Genomic DNA, 20941 nt, shown 5'->3' on the forward strand with positions numbered 1-20941 from the left:
AGGGACAAGGCTCCGGAGGGGGGGGAGGATACTGAGATTTATTCCTAGAAGGAATTTATTGGGGGAAACCCTTAATTTGGGGTGTGTCCCCCCCTTGGCAGTGGGGAACAAGGCTCCGGGGGAGTGGGGGGAAGACACTGGGATTTATTCCTAGAAGGAATTTATTGGGGGAAACCCTTAATTTGGGGTGTCCTCCCCCCTTGGCTGTGGGGCACAAGGCTCTGGAGGGGGGGGAGGACACTGGGGTTTATTCCTAGAAGGAATTTTTTGGGGGGAAACCCTTAATTTGGGGTGTCCTCCCCCCTTGGCTGTGGGGCACAAGGCTCCGGGGGAGTGGGGGGAGGACACTGGGGTTTATTCCTAGAAGGAATTTATTGGGGGGAAACCCTTAATTTGGGGTGTCCCCCACCCTGGGCTGTGAGGGACAAGGTTCAGGAGGGGGGGGAGGACACTGGGGTTTATTCCTAGAAGGAATTTATTGGGGGGAAACCCTTAATTTGGGGTGTGTCCCCCCCTTGGCTGTGGGGGACAAGGCTCCGGGGGAGTGGGGGGAGGACACTGGGATTTATCCCTAGAAGGAATTTATTGGGGGAAAACCCTTAATTCGGGGTGTCCCCCCCCCTTGGCAGTGGGGGACAAGGCTCCGGGGGAGTGGGGGGAAGACACTGGGATTTATCCCTAGAAGGAATTTATTGGGGAGAAACCCTTAATTTGGGGTGTCCTCCCCCCTTGGCAGTGGGGGACAAGGCTCCGGGGGAGCGGGGGGAGGAAGCGGAGCCAGGAGACGCCTCCTTCCCAGGGGCCGCTTCCCTGGAGCTGGCGCCGATCCCTCCGTTGCTTCCCTCCGGGAATGCCGGCGCGGCTCCACGCCTGGGTCGGGGCCAGGCTGGCCCAGGTGCCGCCGCCGCTCCCGGGGGGGACATTCCCGGGCCATTCCCGGCTGCGGAGCCGCGGGTCAGGGGCGGCAGCTGGGCCAGGACGGTGCCAAACGGGCAAAGCCGTGCCCGCAGCTCAACATCTGGGGCCCGCGGTCGCCGTCCAGCCAGCAGTGCCCCCGCCTGTGCCAAGGCTGCTTCCTCCTCCTCCTCCTCCTCCTCCTGCTCCCGCAGAGCCCTCCCGGGAGCGCCGGGACCGCGGACGAACCTTCCCGGGGCTCTGCGGCCCCCGGGACCGGCTCGGGGGGGTCCCCGGTGATGGGAGGGGAGGGGAGGGACCACCCCGAGGGGGCCCCTCTGTGACCCCCCGCCCTTGGAGGGTGAGGGGTGTGAGGGGTGGGGGGTGGTCGCGGGCAGCAGTGGGGGGACACTTGGGGTGCTGGGGGGGGGGGAAACACGGGTGGGGGGTTGTGGCTGTCCCGGAGTGCTGGAGCCCGGGGTTGGGCTGTGCCCCCTGTCCTGGTACCCCAAATGTCCCCAGGGTTGGGCTGGACCCCCATCCTGACACCCCAAATCCCCCTGTCCTGGCATCCCAAATATCCCCAGGGTGGGGCTGTGCCCCCCGTCCTGGCACCCCAAATATCCCCAGGGTTGGGCTGTGCCCCTTGTCCTAGCACCCTAAATCCCCCAAATCCCCCCAAATCCCTCCAGGGCTGTGCTGTGCCCGCTGTCCTGGCACCCCAAATATCCCCAGGGTTGGGCTGTACCCCCCATCCTGACGCCCCAAATCCCCCCGGGGCTGGGCTGGACCCCCATCCTGACACCCCAAATCCCCCCAGGGTGGGGCTGTGCCCCCTGTCCTGACACCCCAAATCCCAAGGGCTGGGATGGACCCCCGTCCTGACACCCCAAATCCCCCCGGGGCAGGGCTGGACCCCCATCCTGACGCCCCAAATCCCCCCAGGGTGGGGCTGTGCCCCCTGTCCTGACACCCCAAATCCCAGGGGCTGGGCTGGACCCCCGTCCTGACACCCCAAATCCCCCCGGGGCTGGGCTGGACCCCCGTCCTGACACCCCAAATCCCCCCGGGGCTGGGCTGTGCCCCCATCCTGACACCCCAAACACCCCCGGGGCTGGGCTGTGCCCCCATCCTGACACCCCAAACACCCCCGGGGCTGGGCTGGACCCCCATCCTGACACCCCAAATCTCAAGGGCTGGGCTGTGCCCCCATCCTGACACCCCAAATCCCCCCAGCCCCCCAAATCGGCGCCGTCCAGGGCAGATTCGGCTCCCGCTCGGGAATTCCCGCCGGGACAGTGTCCGGCCGCCCCAACCCCGCGGTGCCAGCGCGGGGGTCCGGGGGGGTCTCGGGGCACCTTCGGGGGCAGCGGCGGCTCCCGCCGGCAGGGGTCAGCTCCGGCCAGGGATGGACACAGCGCCAGGCCAGGGCCGAGCCAGGGCCGAGCCAGGGCCGAGCCAGGGGCCATTCCGTGGGTGATCCATGTGTGATCCATGTGTGATCCATGTGTGATCCATGTGTGATCCATGTGTGATTCCATGTGTGATTCCATGTGTGATCCATGGGCGATCCACGTGTGATTCCATGTGTGATCCATGGGCGATCCATGTGTGATTCCATGTGTGATCCATGGGCGATCCATGTGTGATTCCATGGGCGATTCCATGTGTGATCCATGTGTGATTCCATGGGTGATTCCACGTGTGATTCCACGTGTGATTCCATGTGTGATTCCATGGGTGATCCATGGGTGATCCATGGGTGATCCATGGGTGATTCCATGGGTGATCCATGTGTGATCCATGTGTGGTTCCATGTGTGATCCATGTGTGATTCCATGTGTGATTCATGTGTGATCCATGTGTGATCCATGTGTGATCCATGGGCGATCCATGGGCGATCCATGTGTGATCCATGTGTGATCCATGTGTGATCCGTGTGTGATCCACGTGTGATTCCATGTGTGATTCCGTGTGTGATTCATGTGTGATCCATGTGTGATCCATGGGCGATCCATGGGCGATCCATGTGTGATCCATGTGTGATCCATGTGTGATTCCATGGGTGATTCCATGTGTGATCCATGTGTGATTCCACATGTGATTCCACGTGTGATCCACGTGTGATTCCATGTGTGATTCCACGTGTGATTCCATGGGCAGTTCCACGTGAATTACACATGGAATCACATGGAACTGCACATGGAATAACATATAGAATCACACATGGAATCACACATGGAAATATATATAGAATAACATATGGAAACACACATGGAATTACATGGAATCACACGTGGAATCACACGTGGAATCACACGTGGAATCACACATGGAATCACATGGAATCGCACATGGAATTGCACATGGAATCACATATGGAATCACATGTGGAATCACACATGGAATCACACATGGAATCACACGTGGAATCACATGGAATCACACATGGAATTGCACATGGAATCGCACATGGAATCACACGTGGAGCCGCACACAGAACCCCCTGATGGATGGAAAGCCCCCCTTCCCCCCTGCAGCCAGCGGGACCCCCCGGCACCCGTGGGGGTTTGGAGACCCCAAAACCGACCCCAGGGACAGCGGGACGGGGGGACAGACAGAGGGACAGAGGGACAGTGGGACAGGGGGACAGAGGGACAGACAGAGGGACAGACAGAGGGACAGTAGGATGGAGGGACAGCGGGACGGGGGGGACAGAGAGAGGGACAGCGGGATGGAGGGACAGGGGGACAGACAGCGGGACAGCAGGATGGAGGGACAGCGGGACAGGGGTACAGACAGCAGGACAGCGGGATGGAGGGACAGCGGGACAGGGGGACAGACAGCGGGACAGTGGGATGGAGGGACAGGGGGACAGACAGCCGGACAGCGGGACAGGGGGACAGACAGCGGGACAGCGTCCCTTTGTCCCCCGCGCCACCTCCGCCGGTGCCCCCATCGCTCAAAGTGACAAACCCGGGTCAGCGAGCGCGGCCCCCCCGGACCCCCCCGGGCCCCCCCCGCCCCTCATTTGCCCCTAATTGCGTTCCCCAGTGTTATGCAAATGAGGCGGCCCGGGCGCAGCTGCCGGGATTAAATTAGACCCCGTTAATCGGCGCTAATTGCGTTTCCGCGCGGGCCCGGGAATTCCAGCCCGGCCGCGGGGAGGGGCGGGAAGAGCCTTTCCCAATATTTACTCTGGGAATTATCCCCCTTTCCAGGCCGCGGCCGAGGGGGCGGGAAGAGCCTTTCCCAATATTTACTCTGGGAATTATCCCCCTTTCCAGGCCGCGGCCGAGGGGGCGGGAAGAGCCTTTCCCAATATTTACTCTGGGAATTATCCCCCTTTCCAGGCCGCGGGGGGGGGGCGGGAAGGGCCTTTCCCAATATTTACTCTGGGAATTATCCCCCTTTCCAGGCCGCGGGGAGGGGCGGGAAGGGCCTTTCCCAATATTTACTCTGGGAATTATCCCCCTTTCCAGGCCGCGGGGAGGGGGCGCTGGGCGGGGGGGGATGGGGGGACACGGGGCCGGGAATGGGATGAGCTTCCCTGGATCTCCTCAGCCCCAAATTCGGCCCAAATTTGGAGGGTTTGTGCCCTGCCCGGAGCGTCTGGGGGGGCTTCATCCCTTCTCCAGGTGGGACATCCCAGGATGGAGCTTTGTCCAGGTGGAACATCTCAGGGTAGAACATCCCAGGATGGAGCTTCATCCAGGTGGAACATCCTGGGGTGGATCTTTGTCCAGGTGGAACATCCCGGGGTGGATCTTTATCCAGGTGGATCATCCCGGGGTGGATCTTTATCCAGGTGGAACATCCCGGGGTGGATCTTTATCCAGGTGGAACATCCTGGGGTGGATCTTTGTCCTGGTGGAACATCCCAGGGTGGATCTTTATCCAGGTGGAGCCTCATCCAGGTGGGACATCCCAGTGTGGAACATTCCTGAGTAGAACATCCCAGGGTGGAACATCCCAGCATGGAGCTTCATCCAGGTGAAACATCCCAGGATGAAACATTCCAGGGTGGAACATCCCAGGATGGAACATTCCAGGGTAGAACATCCCAGTGTGGAATATTCCAGTATGGAGCTTCATCCAGGTGAAACATTCTGGCATGGATCTTTATCCAGGTGGAACATCCCAGGGTGGAACATCCCAGGGTGGAACATCCCAGGGTGGAATATTCCAGGATGGAGCTTCATCCAGATGGAACATCCCGGCATGGATCTTTATCTGGGTGGAATGTTCCAGGTCGGAGCTCCATCCAGATGGAGCATTCCAGATGGAACATTCCAGGGTGGAACATCCCAGGGTGGAGCTTCATCCAGGTGGAACATCCCAGGGTGGAACATCCCAGGGTGGAACATCCCAGGGTGGAACATCCCAGGATGGAGCTTCATCCAGGTGGAACATCCCAGGGTGGAACATCCCAGGGTGGAACATCCCAGTGTGGAACATCTCAGGGTGGAGCTTCATCCAGGTGGAACATCCTGGGGTGGATCTTTATCCAGGTGGATTTGGCAGCGACGGGAATATCCCAGAGATACCCAGGAATGGAGAGTTGGGAGTGATGGATGGGATGGGATGAGATTGATGGGATGGGATGGGATTGATGGGACGGGATGGGAGGGGATGGGGTGGGATGGGACAGGATCTGATGGGATGGATGGGATGGATGGGGTGGATGGGGTGGGATGGGATGGGGTGGGGTGGGATGGGATGGGATGGGATGGGATGGGGTGGGATGGGATGGGATGGGATGGGGTGGATGGATGGGGTGGGATGGGATGGGATGGATGGGGTGGGATTTGATGGGGTGGGATTTGATGGGGTGGGATGGGATGGATGGGATGGGATGGGATGGGGTGGAGTGGGATGGGGTGGAGTGGGGTGGGCTGGGAGGGGATGGGGTAGGATGGGATGGGATGGGATGGGATGGGGTGGAGTGGGATGGGGTGGGATGGGGTGGGATGGGATGGGATGGATGGGATGGGATGGGATGGGGTGGGGTGGGATGGGGTGGGATGGGGTGGGATGGGACAGGATCTGATGGGATGGGATGGGGTGGGATGGATGGGATGGGATGGGGTGGGATGGGGTGGGATGGGCAGACCCCCTGAGAGGTGGAAGGGTTAAATGGGAGAGGGAGGATTCCCAGGAAGGACAGGAAGACCCTCGGGGGCTGCAGGAGGAGGGTGGGAGGGCTCTGGGGTGGGGGGGGAGCTCCCGGGGTGGGCCCAGCTCGGGATTTGGGGATCCCCAGCCCTGGTGACGGTGACACCGGTGGCACTTCCCTCCTGTCCACCCCGGAGACCCCCAGTGCCCACCCGGGGGGCGGGGGGGGGCTGTGCCTCCCCCTGGGATGGGCTGGGGGGATTTGGGGTGGTTTAGGGGGGCTGTGCCTCCCCCCAGCATGGGCCAGGGGGATTTGGGGGGTTTAGGGGGGCTATGGGGGCTGTGCCTCCCCTGGGATGGGCCGGGGGGATTTGGGGGGGCGGGGGGGGCTGTGCCTCCCCCCGGGATGGGCCAGGGGGATTTGGGGGGTTTAGGGGGATTTGGGGGGGCTGTGCCTCCCCTGGGATGGGCCGGGGGGATTTGGGGGGGCTGTGGGGGCTGTGCCTACCCCCAGCATGGGCCACGGGGATTTGAGGGGTTTAGGGGGATTTGGGGGGGCTGTGCTTCTCCCCGGCTTGGGCCAGGGAAATTTGGGGGGTTTAGGGGGGCTGTGGGGGCTGTGCCTCCCCCTGGGATGGGTCAGGAGGATTTGGGGGGTTTAGGGGGGCTGTGGGGGCTGTGCCTCCCCCGGAATGGGTCAGGAGGGTTTGGGAGAACTGTGCCTCCCCCCGGGATGGGCCGGGGGATTTGGGGGGGATTTGGGGTGTTTAGGGGGGCTGTGGGGGCTCTGTCACCCCCGGGATGGATCGGGGGGGGGGGCTGTGCCTCCCTCCCCGCTCTGCCCCCCGAGCTCCCCATCCCGGTGCCCCCCCCGGGAGGCGGGCACGGGACCCGGGAACATCTTGCCGAGCGTTCCCGGGGGGTTTGGGGTCTGGGGGGGGGGGCTCGGCCCCCGTAACCCCACAACAGATGCGGAGCCCCCGCAGACAATGGGATTAACGGCGGCGCGTGGCCCGGGCTCACAACAACCCCCCGCACCTCCCGGGGGTCCCGCAGCCCCCCGGGGGCAGCCCGGGCTCTCCGTGTGTCCCCCCCCGGCCCCCCCTTCCCCGGGGCGCCCACCGGCCCCTTTGTGCGGGTGCCGGGACCTGTTGGACCATCTGTCGGGGGGGGGGGTCGCAACAGGCAGATTTATTGGCCGCAATCTGTTCGTGCCCGGCCCGGCGAAGGAGCCGCGGGGCCGCTAATGAATTAATTAGTATTCCCCCCTAATTCCGGGCTGCCCAAGGCTCCCGTTGGAGCGATCGGGAGAAGGGATCCGGGAGGGTCCCGGATTTGGGGAGCGGGGAGCGGCCCCCCACTCCGTGCGCAGGGATGGGTGGGGAAAAGGGGGGGATTTTGGGGGTCCCAGCGCTGTCGCCCCCATATTTCCAGCCCCGCAGCCCCTCCCCCGTTCTAGGGGAGCCCCCCGAACCCCTGGAATGAGCGAAGGGAGCCAGGACAATCAGTAGGGGGGTCTTTTTGCGCCCCCTCATCCCGTAATTATTTGGGGGGGGGTCTTTTCCACCACTCCCCCCCTTCTCCCGGGGGTTGCCGAGCCCGGAGCCCCTTCCCGTGTCCCCGCCCGGCCCCCCCGTGTCCCCGCCCGGCCCCCCCGGGCCCCCTCTGGCTCCGTTCATTGCGGCCCCTTCGCTCCCTCGTTACCGCCGGGGGGGGGTCGCAGCCCCCCTGCAGCACCGGGCTGGGAGCGGGGGTCACCCCTCGCCCCCCCCCGGTGTCACCAGGGGGGTGCCCAGCCCGGGGGGCGCGGGGGGGACACCCCGACAGTCCTGGGGGGGGGGGACACCCCGACAGTCCTGGGGGGGGGGGACACCCCGACAGTCCTGGGGGGGGGACACCCCGACAGTCCTGTGGCGCTGCCACGTCGTGGGGGCGTCCCCGGGGGCGTGGGGGGGACCCCCGGGGGGCGCGGGGGGGCTGTCCTGTCCTGGGGCCGGGTAAGGGGGGCCCGTGCGGGGGTCCCGATCCGGGGGTCCCGATCCAGGAGTGCCCTGCCGGGGATTCCCGGGAATTGGGGGTGTCCCCCACTCAGGGATTCCCAGGAACTGGCGGTGTCCCCCATCCAGGGATTCCCAGGAATCAGGGGTGTCCCTCATCCAGGAATTCCCGGGGATAGGGAGCATCATCCATCCAGGGATTCCCAGGAATTGGGGATGTCCCCCATCCAGGGATTCCCAGGAATAGGGGGTGACCCCCCACTCAGAGATTCCCAGGAATCAGGGGTGTCCCCCATCCAGGGATTCCCAGGGATAGGATTCATCCATCCAGAGATTCCCAGGGACAGGATCCATCCATCCAGGGATTCCCAGGGACAGGATCCATCCATCCAGGCATTCCCAGGGATAGGATCCATCCACCCAGGGATTCCCAGGGATAGGATCCGTCCACCCAGGGATTCCCAGGGATAGGATCCGTCCACCCAGGGATTCCCAGGGATAGGATCCGTCCACCCAGGCATTCCCAGGGATAGGATCCATCCATCCAGGGATCCCCGGCTGTTCGGGGTCCCCCCCGGATTCCCTTTCCCAAGGATTCCCGGGAGCCGCGGGCTCCGCCACTCCCGGGGATCGGGGCTGCCCCCCCGGAGTCACCCATCCAGGGATTCCCGGGAATCAGGGGTGTCCCCCATCCAGGGATTCCCGGGAATCAGGGGTGTCCCCCACCCAGGGATTCCCGGGAATTGGGGGTGTCCCCCATCCAGGGATTCCCAGGGATCGGGAGCATCATCCATCCAGGGATCCTCGGGTGTTTGGGATCCCTTTCCCAAGGATTCCCGGGAGCCGCGGGCTCCGCCATTCCCGGGGATCGGGGGGAGCCCCCGGGACGCTCCTTGCAGGGGTTGCCGGGGGGGTCCGGGGGGGTCCCGGGGGGCGGCGGGAGGAGCCGGGCTCGGTGCCCTCCCCCCGGGGGAGGAGCCGCGCGGGCCCCGCGGCCGGGCCGGACCCGCGGGCAGAGCCGAGCGATCAAAACCGCCCGAGCGCGGAGCTGCCGCAGCCCGGAGCTCCCGCTGCCCCCCGGTGCCCCCCGGTGCCCCCCCGGTGTCCCCCGGTGCCCCCCCGGTGCCCCCCGGTGCCCCCCCGGTGCCCCCCGGTACCCCCCGGTACCCCCCGATACCCCCCCGGTGCCCCCCCCGCGCCCCCCCCGCGGCCGGGTCACGATGAGCGCGGGCGAGTGACGGCGGGGACCCGCTCCTGTGCCCAGGTAAGGACGGGACCCCCCCAAGGCGCTGTCGTCGGGACCCCCCGAGGGCGCGGGGGGACCCCAAAGGGCCTGAGGGTCCCTCTCGGGGGGGTTCCGCGGCCTCTCGGTGCCCCCCGAGACCCCCGGCGACGCTCCGGGACGGCGCGAGTTGGGGGGGGGGCTCTGCCCCGACGGCGGAGCGGCGGGACCCCCACCCTGGGGGGCTGTGCGGGGTGTGGGAATGGAGGGATGGGGCTCCAGCCCCCACCCTGGGGGCTGTGCGGGGTGGGAGGGGGGGATGGAGGGATGGGGCTCCAGCCCCGATCCTGGAGGGTTCTGTGGGGTGAATGAGGGGGATGGGGCTCCAGCCCCGACCCTGGGGGCTGTGCGGGGTCAGTGAGGGGGGGGATGGAGGGATGGGGCTCCAGCCCTAACCCTGGGGGGCTGTGCGGGATCGGTGAGGGGTGGGATGGAAGGATGGGGCTCCAGCCCCGACCCTGGGGGGTTCTGTGGGGTGAGAGGGGGGATGGAGCTCCAGCCCCGACCCTGGGGGCTGTGCGGGGTGTCAGGGGCGGGATGGGGCTCCAGCCCCGATCCTGGGGGGCTGTGTGGGGTGTGAGGGGGGAAGATGGGGCTCCAGCCCCGACTCTGGGGGGTTCTGTGGGGTGAGTGGGGGGATGGAGCTGCAGCCCCGACCCCGGGGGCTGTGCGGGGTGAGAGGGAGGGGATGGGGCTCCAGCCCCGACCCTGGGGGGCTGTGCAGGGTCAGTGAGGGGCGGGATGGAGGGATGGGGCTCCAGCCCCGACCCTGGGGGCTGTGCGGGGTGTGAGGGGCGGGATGGAGGGATGGGGTTCCAGCCGCTCCCCCCCGGATCCCCGCAGCCCCGGGCGGGGACCCCCGGCACGAGCGGGATTTCAGCAGGAGTGGAGGTGCTGATGGGGAAGGTGACGATGATGATGGTGAGGGAGGTGATGAGTTGCCTTCATCGGGCGATTCCCCCTTTGTCTCCTTCCCCCCCCCTTTTTTTTTTTTTTTCCAATCGATATTCTGGTGAAGGAAAGCGAAATCCCTCAAAATTCCAGCCGGGTTTCCAAAGAGACAACTTTCCCTGGAAACGCCGCGCGGGGCAGGGGCTCCCCTGGCCAAGAGACCCCCGGAGCAGGGTTTTTTTTTCTCCCGGGATGGATTTTGGGGAGGGATTTCGGGAGGTACAGGCAGCGATGCTGCGTTTGGAGGGGGGGGGGGGGGAAGGCGTCCCGAGGGAAAGGGACCCCCCCCGGCTGCACCCGGCGGGATTTTGGGGCAGCCCCGCAGCCTCCCGGGGCTGATCTCCCCACGAATCCCCCCACGAGGACTCGGGACCGGCCAGACCCACCCGCCCATCCCAAAGATTTCCCTTCCCCGGCTGATTTCCAGCCCCCCCCATGAGTTAATTGGGGCCGCGTGGTCCTTTGGGGATAGGGAGCAGCAATTAACACCCTAATCCAGCCCGGCAGCCCCATCACGCATATTAAAAGTGGGATTTTGCGGCGTGGGATGGTCGGGGCAGGGGAGCCGGGGCTCGGGAAGCGCTCCCAGCAAAGCTGCTTAGGGGCTAAAGCTTTATTAAATGAGTCGGGCACGGCGGCGGGATTTCGGGCGCTCATTAACGGGAAGCCCGCGCTCGGCGGTGCCGAGGGAAACGAGGGTTCGGGCAGGAAAACCTCCGGGGGCCGCTCGGGGATGGATTTCCCGGCTCCCTTTTGTCGCCTGCGACGGGATCGAGGGCTCGAGGGCACGAGGGGAGGGGTTAACGAGCGGGAATCGCCCCAAAAAAAGGGATTGTCGGAAGCCCTGAGCCCGCGGGGAGGCACCGGCGGCTTCTCCTCCCCAAAACGACCCCCCAGAAATTATTGTGGAGGGAGAAGGAGATGGATAAATGGGCTTTGGAGGCACCAAGGGTGGGAAGGGAGATGGTGGGGTCTCCAGGAGGTGACTTTTTCAAGCGATGGATAACTAAATAGATGCTGTAAGTACCAGGAGTGGGCAGGGAGATGGTGGGGTCCCTGGGAGGTGATTTTCTCAAGAGGTGGGTGAATAAATAGATGTTGTAGGTACCAAGAGATGGATAAAAAAATAGACTTTGTAGGTACCAAGAGATGGGTAAATAAATAGACTTTGTAGGTACCAAGAGATGGACAAATCAATAGATTTTGTGGGTACCAGGAGTGGGCAGGGAGATGGTGGGGTCCCTGGGAGACGATTCTCTCAAGAAGTGGGTAAATAAATAGATATTTTAGGTACCGAGGGTGGGCAGGAAGCCGGGAGATGATTTTCTGCACACGTGGAGCCCCTTTTCTGCTGGAATTCCTTCCCACCTCCTTGTCCCCTCGGTTGCAGAGCTCGGGGACGAGCAGGACCTTCTCCGAGGGCGAGGGGATGGCGGAGCTGGCGAGCCCCCCCTGGGCGGACGAGCTGGGCCCCAAAGCCGAGCCGGGGGCGGAGGACGGGGCCGGAGCCTTCGGGCCGGGGCCGGGCCTGACCCGGGAGCGCGACAGCGCCGAGGAGGAGGAGGAGGAGGAGGAGGAGGAGGAGGAGGAGGAGGCCGGCGGCGAGAAGCCCAAGAGGAGGGGCCCGAAGAAGAAGAAGATGACGAAGGCGCGGCTGGAGCGGTTCCGGGCGCGGCGGGTGAAGGCGAACGCCCGCGAGCGCACGAGGATGCACGGCCTGAACGACGCCCTGGACAACCTGCGCAGGGTCATGCCCTGCTACTCCAAGACCCAGAAACTGTCCAAGATCGAGACGCTGCGGCTCGCCCGCAACTACATCTGGGCCCTGTCCGAGGTGCTGGAGACGGGGCAGACGCCGGAGGGCAAGAGCTTCGTGGAGATGCTCTGCAAGGGGCTGTCGCAGCCCACCAGCAACCTGGTGGCCGGGTGCCTGCAGCTGGGCCCGCAGACGCTGCTCCTGGAGAAGCACGAGGAGAAATCGGCGGCCTGCGAGGCGGCCCTGAGCGGCCACCCCTTCAGCTACCAGTCGCCGGGGCTGCCCAGCCCCCCCTACGGCTCCCTGGAGACCCACGTGCTGCACCTCAAGCCCCCCCCGGCCTTCAAGGGGCCTGGTGGAGGCTCCGTTCGGGGCTCACCCCCCCGACTGCTCCCCCCCGCCCTACGAGGGGCCCCTGACGCCGCCCCTGAGCATCAGCGGCAACTTCTCCCTGAAGCAGGACGGGTCCCCGGAGCTGGAGAAGCCCTACGGCTTCCTGGCCCACTACCCCGGGGTGGGGCTGGCCGGGGCCCACGGGCACGGCCCCCCCTTCCAGGGCGCGGTGCCGCGCTACGAGATCCCGCTGGACGTGAGCTACGAGCCCTTCCCACCCCACGCGGCCGGGCCCCAGCTCAGCTCCATCTTCAACGAGTAGCCCCCGCTCCGGAGCCCCGTTCCTGAGGTTTGGAGCGTCTCCAGGATGGACACGGCCCCGCAGAGGGGCGGGGGGGGGTGAGGGGCCCCCCCTCCCACCCCCGAGCAGCTCCGTGGAGGGTCAGCGGGTCCTCCCGCCCCGGTGCCCCCCCTCCGGTGTCCCCGCTGTCCCCAGGAGCCGCGTGAACCTTCCCGGGGGCCAAACTCCGGCCGGCACCTCCCCCGGAGCTGCTCCTGAAGGGGCTTCACCCTCCAGGACGTCCCGCCGGGGGCTCTCCAGGGCTTGGGTCATCCCCTGCCGGGAGGCTGCGGCTCCTCTTCCTCCCTCCCCGGGGCGGTGGGATTGGGGACACGGCTCTGTCCTGCCCCTCCTGGGGGGGTGGGATTGGGGACACGGCTCTGTCCTGCCCCTCCTGGGGGGTGGGATTGGGGACACGGCTCTGTCCTGCCCCTCCTGCCCCTCCTGGGGGGTGGGACTGGGGACACGGCTCTGTCCTGCCCCTCCTGCCCCTCCTGGGGGGTGGGACTGGGGACACGGCTCTGTCCTGCCCCTCCTGCCCCTCCTGGGGGTGGGATTGGGGACACGGCTCTGTCCTGCCCCTCCTGGGGGGTGGGATTGGGGACACGGCTCTGTCCTGCCCCTCCTGCCCCTCAGGGGCGGTGGGATTGGGGACACGGCTCTGTCCTGCCCCTCCTGCCCCTCCTGGGGGGTGGGATTGAGGACACGGCTCTGTCCTGCCCCTCCTGGGGGGGTGGGATTGGGGACACGGCTCTGTCCTGCCCCTCCTGCCCCTCCTGGGGGGTGGGATTGGGGACATGGCTCCGTCCTGCCCCTCCTGGGGGGTGGGATTGGGGACACAGCTCTGTCCTGCCCCTCCTGGGGGGGTGGGATTGGGGACACGGCTCTGTCCTGCCCCTCCTGGGGGGGTGACCCATTCCCCTCCCTCATGCCCCGGTGGGACCGTGGTGTTCCCGGTCCAGCCCATGTCCAGGTGGGCTGGCAGAGCTGGGAGGGAGCTGGGAAGGAGCTGGGAAGGAGCTGGGAAGGAGCTGGACACTTGGCAGAGGACCAGCAGGGATGGAGCTCCCTCATCCAGGATGGGGGTTCACCATCCAGGGGTGCTGGGGTTCCATCGGCCAGGGATGTCAGAATCCATGACCCAGGAGTACTGTGGTCCCTCATCCAGGGACATCACAATCCGTGCTCCAGGAATGCCGTGGTCCAGGAGTGCCGTGGTCCCTCATCCAGGGACATCACAATCCGTGCTCCAGGAGTGCCGTGGTCCCTCATCCAGGGACGTCACAATCCATGATCCAGGAGTGCCGTGGTCCCTCATCCAGGGACATCACAATCCGTGCTCCAGGAATGCCGTGGTCCCTCATCCAGGGACGTCACAATCCGTGATCCAGGAGTGCCGTGGTCCCTCATCCAGGGACATCACAATCCGTGCTCCAGGAATGCCGTGGTCCCTCATCCAGGGACGTCACAATCCATGATCCAGGAATGCCAAGGTCCATCAGCTGCAGATGGCCTGGTCCATCCTCCAGGGCTGCTGGTCCACCAACCACGATCCACCCTCCAGGGATGCCGAGGTCCATCCTCCAGAGGTGTCATGGTCCATCCTGCAGGGACATCCTGGTCCATCCTCCAGAGGTGTCATGGGCCATCCTGCAGGGACATCCTGGTCCGTTGTCCAGGGATGGAATGGTCCATCCTGCAGGGACATCCTGGTCCATTGTCCAGGGATGGAATGGTCCATCTTCCAGGGACAGCGATCCATCACCCAGAGACATCCAGGGACGGGGATCCCCCACCCAGAGACATCCAGGGACGGGGATCCCCCACCCAGAGACATCCAGGGACGGGGATCCCCCACCCAGAGACATCCAGGGACGGGGATCCCCACCCAGAGACATCCAGGGACGGGGATCCCCCACCCAGGCCCCTCCAGGCTCGGAGCTCCCCCGTGCCGGCCCCTCCACCGCCCTCCTCCTGCTCCCCAACCCCCCCTGACCCTCACCCCTGACCTCCAACCCCGCGGGATCGCCGGCGCTCAGATCCAGAACCTCGGGATGGGGCCCTTCATCCCTCAGAGCATCCCAATGGGAAGAGGAGCCGCTGGACCCTTGGGATGGGGCCCTTCATCCCTCTGAGCATCCCAATGGGAAGAGGAGCCGCTGGACCCTCGGGATGGGGCCCTTCATCCCTCCCAGCGTCCCAACGGGAAGAGGAGCCGCTGGACCCTCAGGATGGGGCCCTTCATCCCTCCCAGCATCCCAATGGGAAGAGGAGCCGCTGGACCCTCGGGATGGGGCCCTTCATCCCTCCCAGCATCCCAACGGGAACAGGAGCCGCTGGAATCTCAGGATGGGGCCCTGGATCCCTCCCAGCATCCCAATGGGAAGAGGAGCCGCTGGACCCTCGGGATGGGGCCCTGGATCCCTCCCAGCATCCCAATGGGAAGAGGAGCCGCTGGAATCTCAGGATGGGGCCCTTCATCCCTCCCAGCATCCCAACGGGAACAGGAGCCACTGGATCCTTGGGATGGGGCCCTTCATCCCTCCCAGCATCCCAATGGGAACAGGAGCCGCTGGACCCTCAGGATGGGGCCCTTCATCCCTCCCAGCGTCCCAACGGGAAGAGGAGCCACTGGAATCTCAGGATGGGGCCCTTCATCCCTCCCAGCATCCCAATGGGAACAGGAGCCGCTGGAATCTCAGGATGGGGCTGTTCATCCCTCCCAGCATCCCAACGGGAAGAGGAGCCTCTGGACCTTCCCCTTCCCCCTTCCACGTCTCCTCCCGGCTCCCCACCCACGTCCTGCCTCCTCCTGCCCCAACGAGTGTCTTAACCCCGGGTTATTTCTCATTTGCTGTGTCTGAGGGGTCCAATTCATTGGAATGTGCTCCAAGCCCCTCCCGGTTTTTCCCAGCCGACTCCCGCGCCCGTAGTTGGGAATTAGCTTTGTGGAGACGTGTGGTTTTTTTGCGGTGCTGGTGCCCAGGATTATTTATTAGCCGTTATTTATTTAATTTATTTCCCTCCCTTCCCCTCGCGGCTTAATTTTATTTATTTTTGTATTTTTTTTTCCGGTGATAAACCCGATTATTTACGTATTTAACGTCAATTCCGATATTTAAAGGTCATTTCATGGATTTTCCCCTCCCACCCCCCAGCTCCCGACTCCTCCTCGGATCTCGAGACGAGCAATAATTATTTTCGAGGCTATGCAACGATTATTTTTGGCTCCCGAGAAAATACCAGGTGACTATTTTTGATGTGCCCGTTTTTTTTGTACAGAGTTGGGAATTTGGAGGTGATTTGAGCTCCAGGGGAGGGGTCCCTGCCCAATTCCCCCCCCCACCTCGAGTCCTGGGGGGCTTCTTCCCTTTTGTACTGAAAATGTTTTATCCTTTTGTAAAAAAAAAATTAAAAAAAAAAGAAAAAAAAGCAGAATTGGAGGTTTTTAGCTCAAATAAAGTCGTGGTCTCGTTTCAAGCAGATTTGCCCCCGGGGTCGTTGTCTCATTTTTGGGAGGGGGGGGCTGCTGGATTCAGGGGTCCAGCTGGGATCCCTGATCCTGGAACTGGGCTCCAGCTGGGATCCCTGATCCTGGAACTGGGCTCCATGGGGTGCTGGGGGGATTTGGGGTGTCAGGACAGGGGTCCAGCACAGCCCTGGGGGGATCTGGGGGGATTTGGGGAATTTGAGGTGTCGGGACAGGGGGTCCAGCACAGCCCTGGGGGGATCTGGGGGGATTTGGGGGAATTGGGGTGTCAGGACAGGGGGACCAGCACAGCCCTGGAGGATTTGGGGGATTTGGGGTGTCAGGAGAGGGGGTCCAGCACAGCCCTGGGGGGATCTGGGGGGATTTGGGGGATTTGGGGTGTCAGGAGAGGGGGTCCAGCACAGCCCTGGGGGGATTTTGGGGATTTGGGGTGTCAGGACAGGGGACCAGCACAGCCCTGGGGGGATCTGGGGGGATGTCCTGCTCCATGAGGGGCACGTGGACACGTCCCTCCTGCTCCAGGCAGGACACAGGGACACGTTTTACCCTCTCCAGACAGGACACAGGGACAAATCCTGCCCTCTCCGTGCAGGGACACAGGGACACAGGGACACAGGGACACAGGGATGTATCCCCCCCCGCTCCACGCAGGACACAGGGACACGGGGACACAGGGACACAGGGACACAGGGACACGGGGACACAGAGATGTGTCCCCCCTGCTCCACACAGGACACAGGGACACGTCCTGCCCTCTCCGTGCAGGACACAGGGACACAGGGACACAGGGACACAGGGACACAGGGATGTGTCCCCCTGCTCCACACAGGACACAGGGACACAGGGACACAGGGACACAGGGACACAGGGACGTGTCCCCCTGCTCCACACAGGACACAGGGACACAGGGACACAGGGACACAGGGACACAAGGACACAGGGATGTGTCCCCCCTGCTCCACGCAGGACACAGGGACACAGGGACACAGGGACACAGGGACACAGGGACACAGGGATGTGTCCCCCCCCTGCTCCACACAGGACACAGGGACACGTCCTGCCCTCTCCGTGCAGGGTCACTCCGTGCCCACGTCCTGACTTCACCCCACTCCACCCCCCCCCGCGCGTCCCGACCCCCGCAGCACCCCCCGAGTCCTCCCTTCCCAGCTGCGACCCCAAAAACCCCCAAACGCGGCGTCTGGCGATGCCCCCCCCCCCGGCCCCTCGCGTGGGGACCCCCCGCTCCACGTGCCCTGCACAGCTCAGCGCGTCCCGCCCGTCCCCGGGCCCCGCGCCGGCTGCTCCGCGCCCGGGGGAGCCCCCGCAAGCTGTGCCCGGCTCGGGGGGGCTCTCCGGGGGCTCTCCCGGGGCTCCGGGACGGGGGCAGCGGCGGGGGGGCTCTCCGGGGGCTCTCCCGGGGCTCTCCGGGGCCTCTCCCGGGGCTCCCGCAGCTGCCGAGGGCTGGAGCTGAGAGCGGGGGCACGGCCCGGGCAGGGAGGGAGGGGAGGGAAGGGAGGGAGGTGAGGGAGGGGAGGGGACACACCTCGAGTGTCCCCCCTGGAAAGCGGGGAGGGGATGGGATGGGATGAGGTGGGAGGGGAGGGGATGGGATGGAAGGGGAGGGGGAGGGGGGTGAGGTGGGGTGGGATGGGATGGGATGGAGTGGGATGGGATGGGATGGGATGGGATGGGATGGGATGGAGTGGGATGGGATGGGGATGGAGAGACCTGGGATGGAGAGAGGTGGGGATGGAGCGACCTGGAGGTGGGACGAGCTGGGATGGACCTGCCTGGGGATGGAATGAGCTGGGATTGACCCATCTGGGGATGGAACGAGCTGGGATTGACCCATCTGGGGATGGAAGGATTTGGGATGGACCTGCCTGGGATGGAAGGATTTGGGATGGACCTGCCTGGGATGGAAGGATTTGGGATGCACCTATTCAGGGATGCACCCACCCGGGCATGGACCCGCTGGGATTGCATTTCCCAGGGATGCCCCCCCTGGGGGTCTCACCCCGCCCCTCCCCGGGGGTCTCTGGAGGGGGACACACCCCTCCCATCGCGACATCGCCTCCAAAACACTCCCCCCACACAGGGACAACAAACCCCGGGCTGTGACACCCCCTGGGCTGTGACACCCCCCAGACTCCCCCAGCTCCCTCCCAGCCGGGCACCCCGACCCCCTCCCCAGTCCCTCCCCCCCCCAGCGCCGCTCTGGGAGCACTGGGGGGGGGGGGGTTCAGTGGCCACCGAGGGTCCAGCCGTGCCCCCCAGCCCCCCCGAGGGTCCAGCCGTGCCCCCCAGCCCCCCGAGGGTCCAGCCGTGTCCCCCAGCCCCCCGAGGGTCCAGCCGTGTCCCCCAGCCCCCCGAGGGTCCAGCCGTGCCCCCCCAGCCCACCCCGAGGGTCCAGCCGTGCCCCCCCAGCCCCCCCCGAGGGTCCAGCCGTGCCCCCCCAGCCCCCCCCGAGGGTCCAGCCGTGTCCCCCAGCCCCCCCCGAGGGTCCAGCCGTGCCCCCCCAGCCCCCCCCGAGGGTCCAGCCGTGCCCCCCCAGCCCCTCCGAGGGTCCAGCCGTGCCCCCCCAGCCCCCCCCGAGGGTCCAGCCGTGCCCCCCCAGCCCCCCCGAGGGTCCAGCCGTGCCCCCCAGCCCCCCCGAGGGTCCAGCCGTGCCCCCCCAGCCCCCCCCGAGGGTCCAGCCGTGCCCCCCCCAGCCCCCCCCGAGGGTCCAGCCGTGCCCCCCCAGCCCCCCCCGAGGGTCCAGCCGTGCCCCCCCAGCCCCCCCGAGGGTCCAGCCGTGCCCCCGAGCCCCTCCGAGGGTCCAGCCGTGCCCCCCCAGCCCCCCCCGAGGGTCCAGCCGTGCCCCCCCAGCCCCCCCGAGGGTCCAGCCGTGTCCCCCAGCCCCCCCCGAGGGTCCAGCCATGCCCCCCCAGCCCCCCCGAGGGTCCAGCCGTGCCCCCCCAGCCCCCCCGAGGGTCCAGCCGTGCCCCCCCAGCCCCCCCGAGGGTCCAGCCGTGCCCCCCCAGCCCCCCCGAGGGTCCAGCCGTGCCCCCCCAGCCCCCCCGCGGGTCCAGGCCGTGCCCCCCAGCCCCCCCGAGGGTCCAGCCGTGCCCCCCCAGCCCCCCCCGAGAGTCCAGCCGTGCCCCCCCGAGGGTCCAGCGGTGCCCCTCCAGCCCCTCCGAGGGTCCAGCCGTGCCCCCCCAGCCCCCCCGAGGGTCCAGCCGTGCCCCCCCAGCCCCCCCGAGGGTCCAGCCGTGCCCCCCCAGCCCCCCGAGGGTCCAGCCGTGCCCCCCCAGCCCCCCCGAGGGTCCAGCCGTGCCCCCCCAGCCCCTCCCGAGGGTCCAGCCGTGCCCCCCCAGCCCCCCCCGAGTGTCCAGCCGTGCCCCCCCAGCCCCCCCGAGGGTCCAGCCGTGCCCCCCCGAGAGTCCAGCCGTGCCCCCCCGGGGGTCCAGCCGTGCCCCCCAGCCCCCCCGCTGGCCGGTGGCCCAAGCCCCGCTCGGTGCCAGGCCCCCCGGGCGCTGTGCGGTGCCAGCCGGGAATCGCCCCTTCCAGCAGCCCCGGCCGTGCCAGGAGGGAGCCGAGCCAGGGGTGGGCGAGCGCGGCGAGGGCACAGCTGGGGGCACAGCTGGGGGCACAGCTGGGGGCACAGCTGGCCCCCGACACCGCGGGGGGGGGGACGGGACGGGGGGGGGAGAACCCCGGGTCGCTGGGTGGGGGGTGGCACCGCCCGGGGCTGACAACTGGCAAGTGAAGGTCCCGAGTGGGGGTCCCGGGTGAGGGTCCCGGGTGGGGGTCCCGGGTGAGGGTCCCGGGTGGGGGTTCTGGATGAGGTTCCCGGATGAGGGTCCTGGATGGGGGTCCCGGGTGAGGATCCTGGGTGAGGGTCCCGAGTGGGGGTCCCGGGTGGGGGTCCTGGGTGAGGGTCCTGAGTGAGGGTCCTGAGTGGGGGTCCCGGGTGTGGGTCCCGGGTGGGGGTCCCGGTTGGAGATTCCAGGTGGGGGTCCCGGGTGAGGGTCCCGGGTGGGGGTCCCCCTCCACCCCCCAGACCCCCAGCCCCCTCCCGGGGTCCCCCCAGCCCGGGGAGGGGGGTCGGGGGGGCTGAGAGGGGCTCTGGGGGTATGGGGCTGCTGCTCAGGGGACCCCCAGGGCCGTGGGGATGGGGGGGGCTCCTCCCTGAGCTGAACCCCCCCCGAGATGAACCCCCGGAGCTGAGCCCCCCTCCACCCCCCCGAGCTGAACCCCCCAGAACTGAACCCCCCGGAGCTGAGCCGGGTCCATCGGCTGCCCTCTAATTAATGTCTAATTAATTAATTACTAATTAATTACTAATTAAGAATTAAAATTATGTATTTATACGTTATATTTATATATGTGTATTTATTTATTTATTTATACCTTGCATTTATTTATACACCGTATTTATGTGTATGTACCTATGTATTTATTTATTTATCCATTAATTAATGACTAATTAGCACCTGGGCCAAACGAGCCCTCCTGGGCACAGAAGTGAAGGTTGGAGGGTGAAGGAAGAAGGACCCGGGGCTGGAGCAGCTCCTGGGGGTCTCCCAGGGTCGGTTGTCTCCGATTCCCAGGAGAACATTCCCGGCTCTGGATGCGGCTCCGGGCCTGGGATGGGATCCCAAAGCTCGGCTTTAAGGCCACCAGGTTTTCCATCTCCATCTCTTGGATGAGAGACCCCCCCCTGGCCCCCCCATCCCCGGGAGAGCTGCTCAAACACCGGGACTCTTTTTTTTTTTAGGGATACTGGAAGGGAAAAGCCGCC

The 20941-nt window shown here is 65.9% G+C and overlaps 2 protein-coding genes across 2 annotated transcripts; both read left to right on the forward strand.

Annotated features, from left to right (window-relative positions):
* The first annotated feature begins 850 nt into the window (after positions 1-850).
* Positions 851-12700, forward strand: LOC135408537 (neurogenic differentiation factor 4-like). Its single transcript, XM_064643653.1, is given in 5 exon segments — positions 851-1190; positions 8906-9270; positions 10132-10209; positions 11630-12343; positions 12345-12700. Coding segments are annotated over 5 exon segments (1803 nt in total). The 3' UTR covers positions 12651-12700.
* Positions 12701-19076: 6376 nt separating this feature from the next.
* LOC135408536 (proline-rich protein HaeIII subfamily 1-like) lies at positions 19077-19743 on the forward strand (the record flags this gene model as incomplete). The annotated part of the gene is made up of 1 exon (XM_064643652.1): positions 19077-19743. A coding segment is annotated over exon 1 (667 nt), but the record flags the coding sequence as incomplete, so codon positions are not given.
* Positions 19744-20941: the final 1198 nt, after the last annotated feature.

This window comes from Pseudopipra pipra, unplaced genomic scaffold, assembly GCF_036250125.1.
Source record: "Pseudopipra pipra isolate bDixPip1 unplaced genomic scaffold, bDixPip1.hap1 HAP1_SCAFFOLD_515, whole genome shotgun sequence".
NCBI lineage: Eukaryota > Metazoa > Chordata > Aves > Passeriformes > Pipridae > Pseudopipra > Pseudopipra pipra.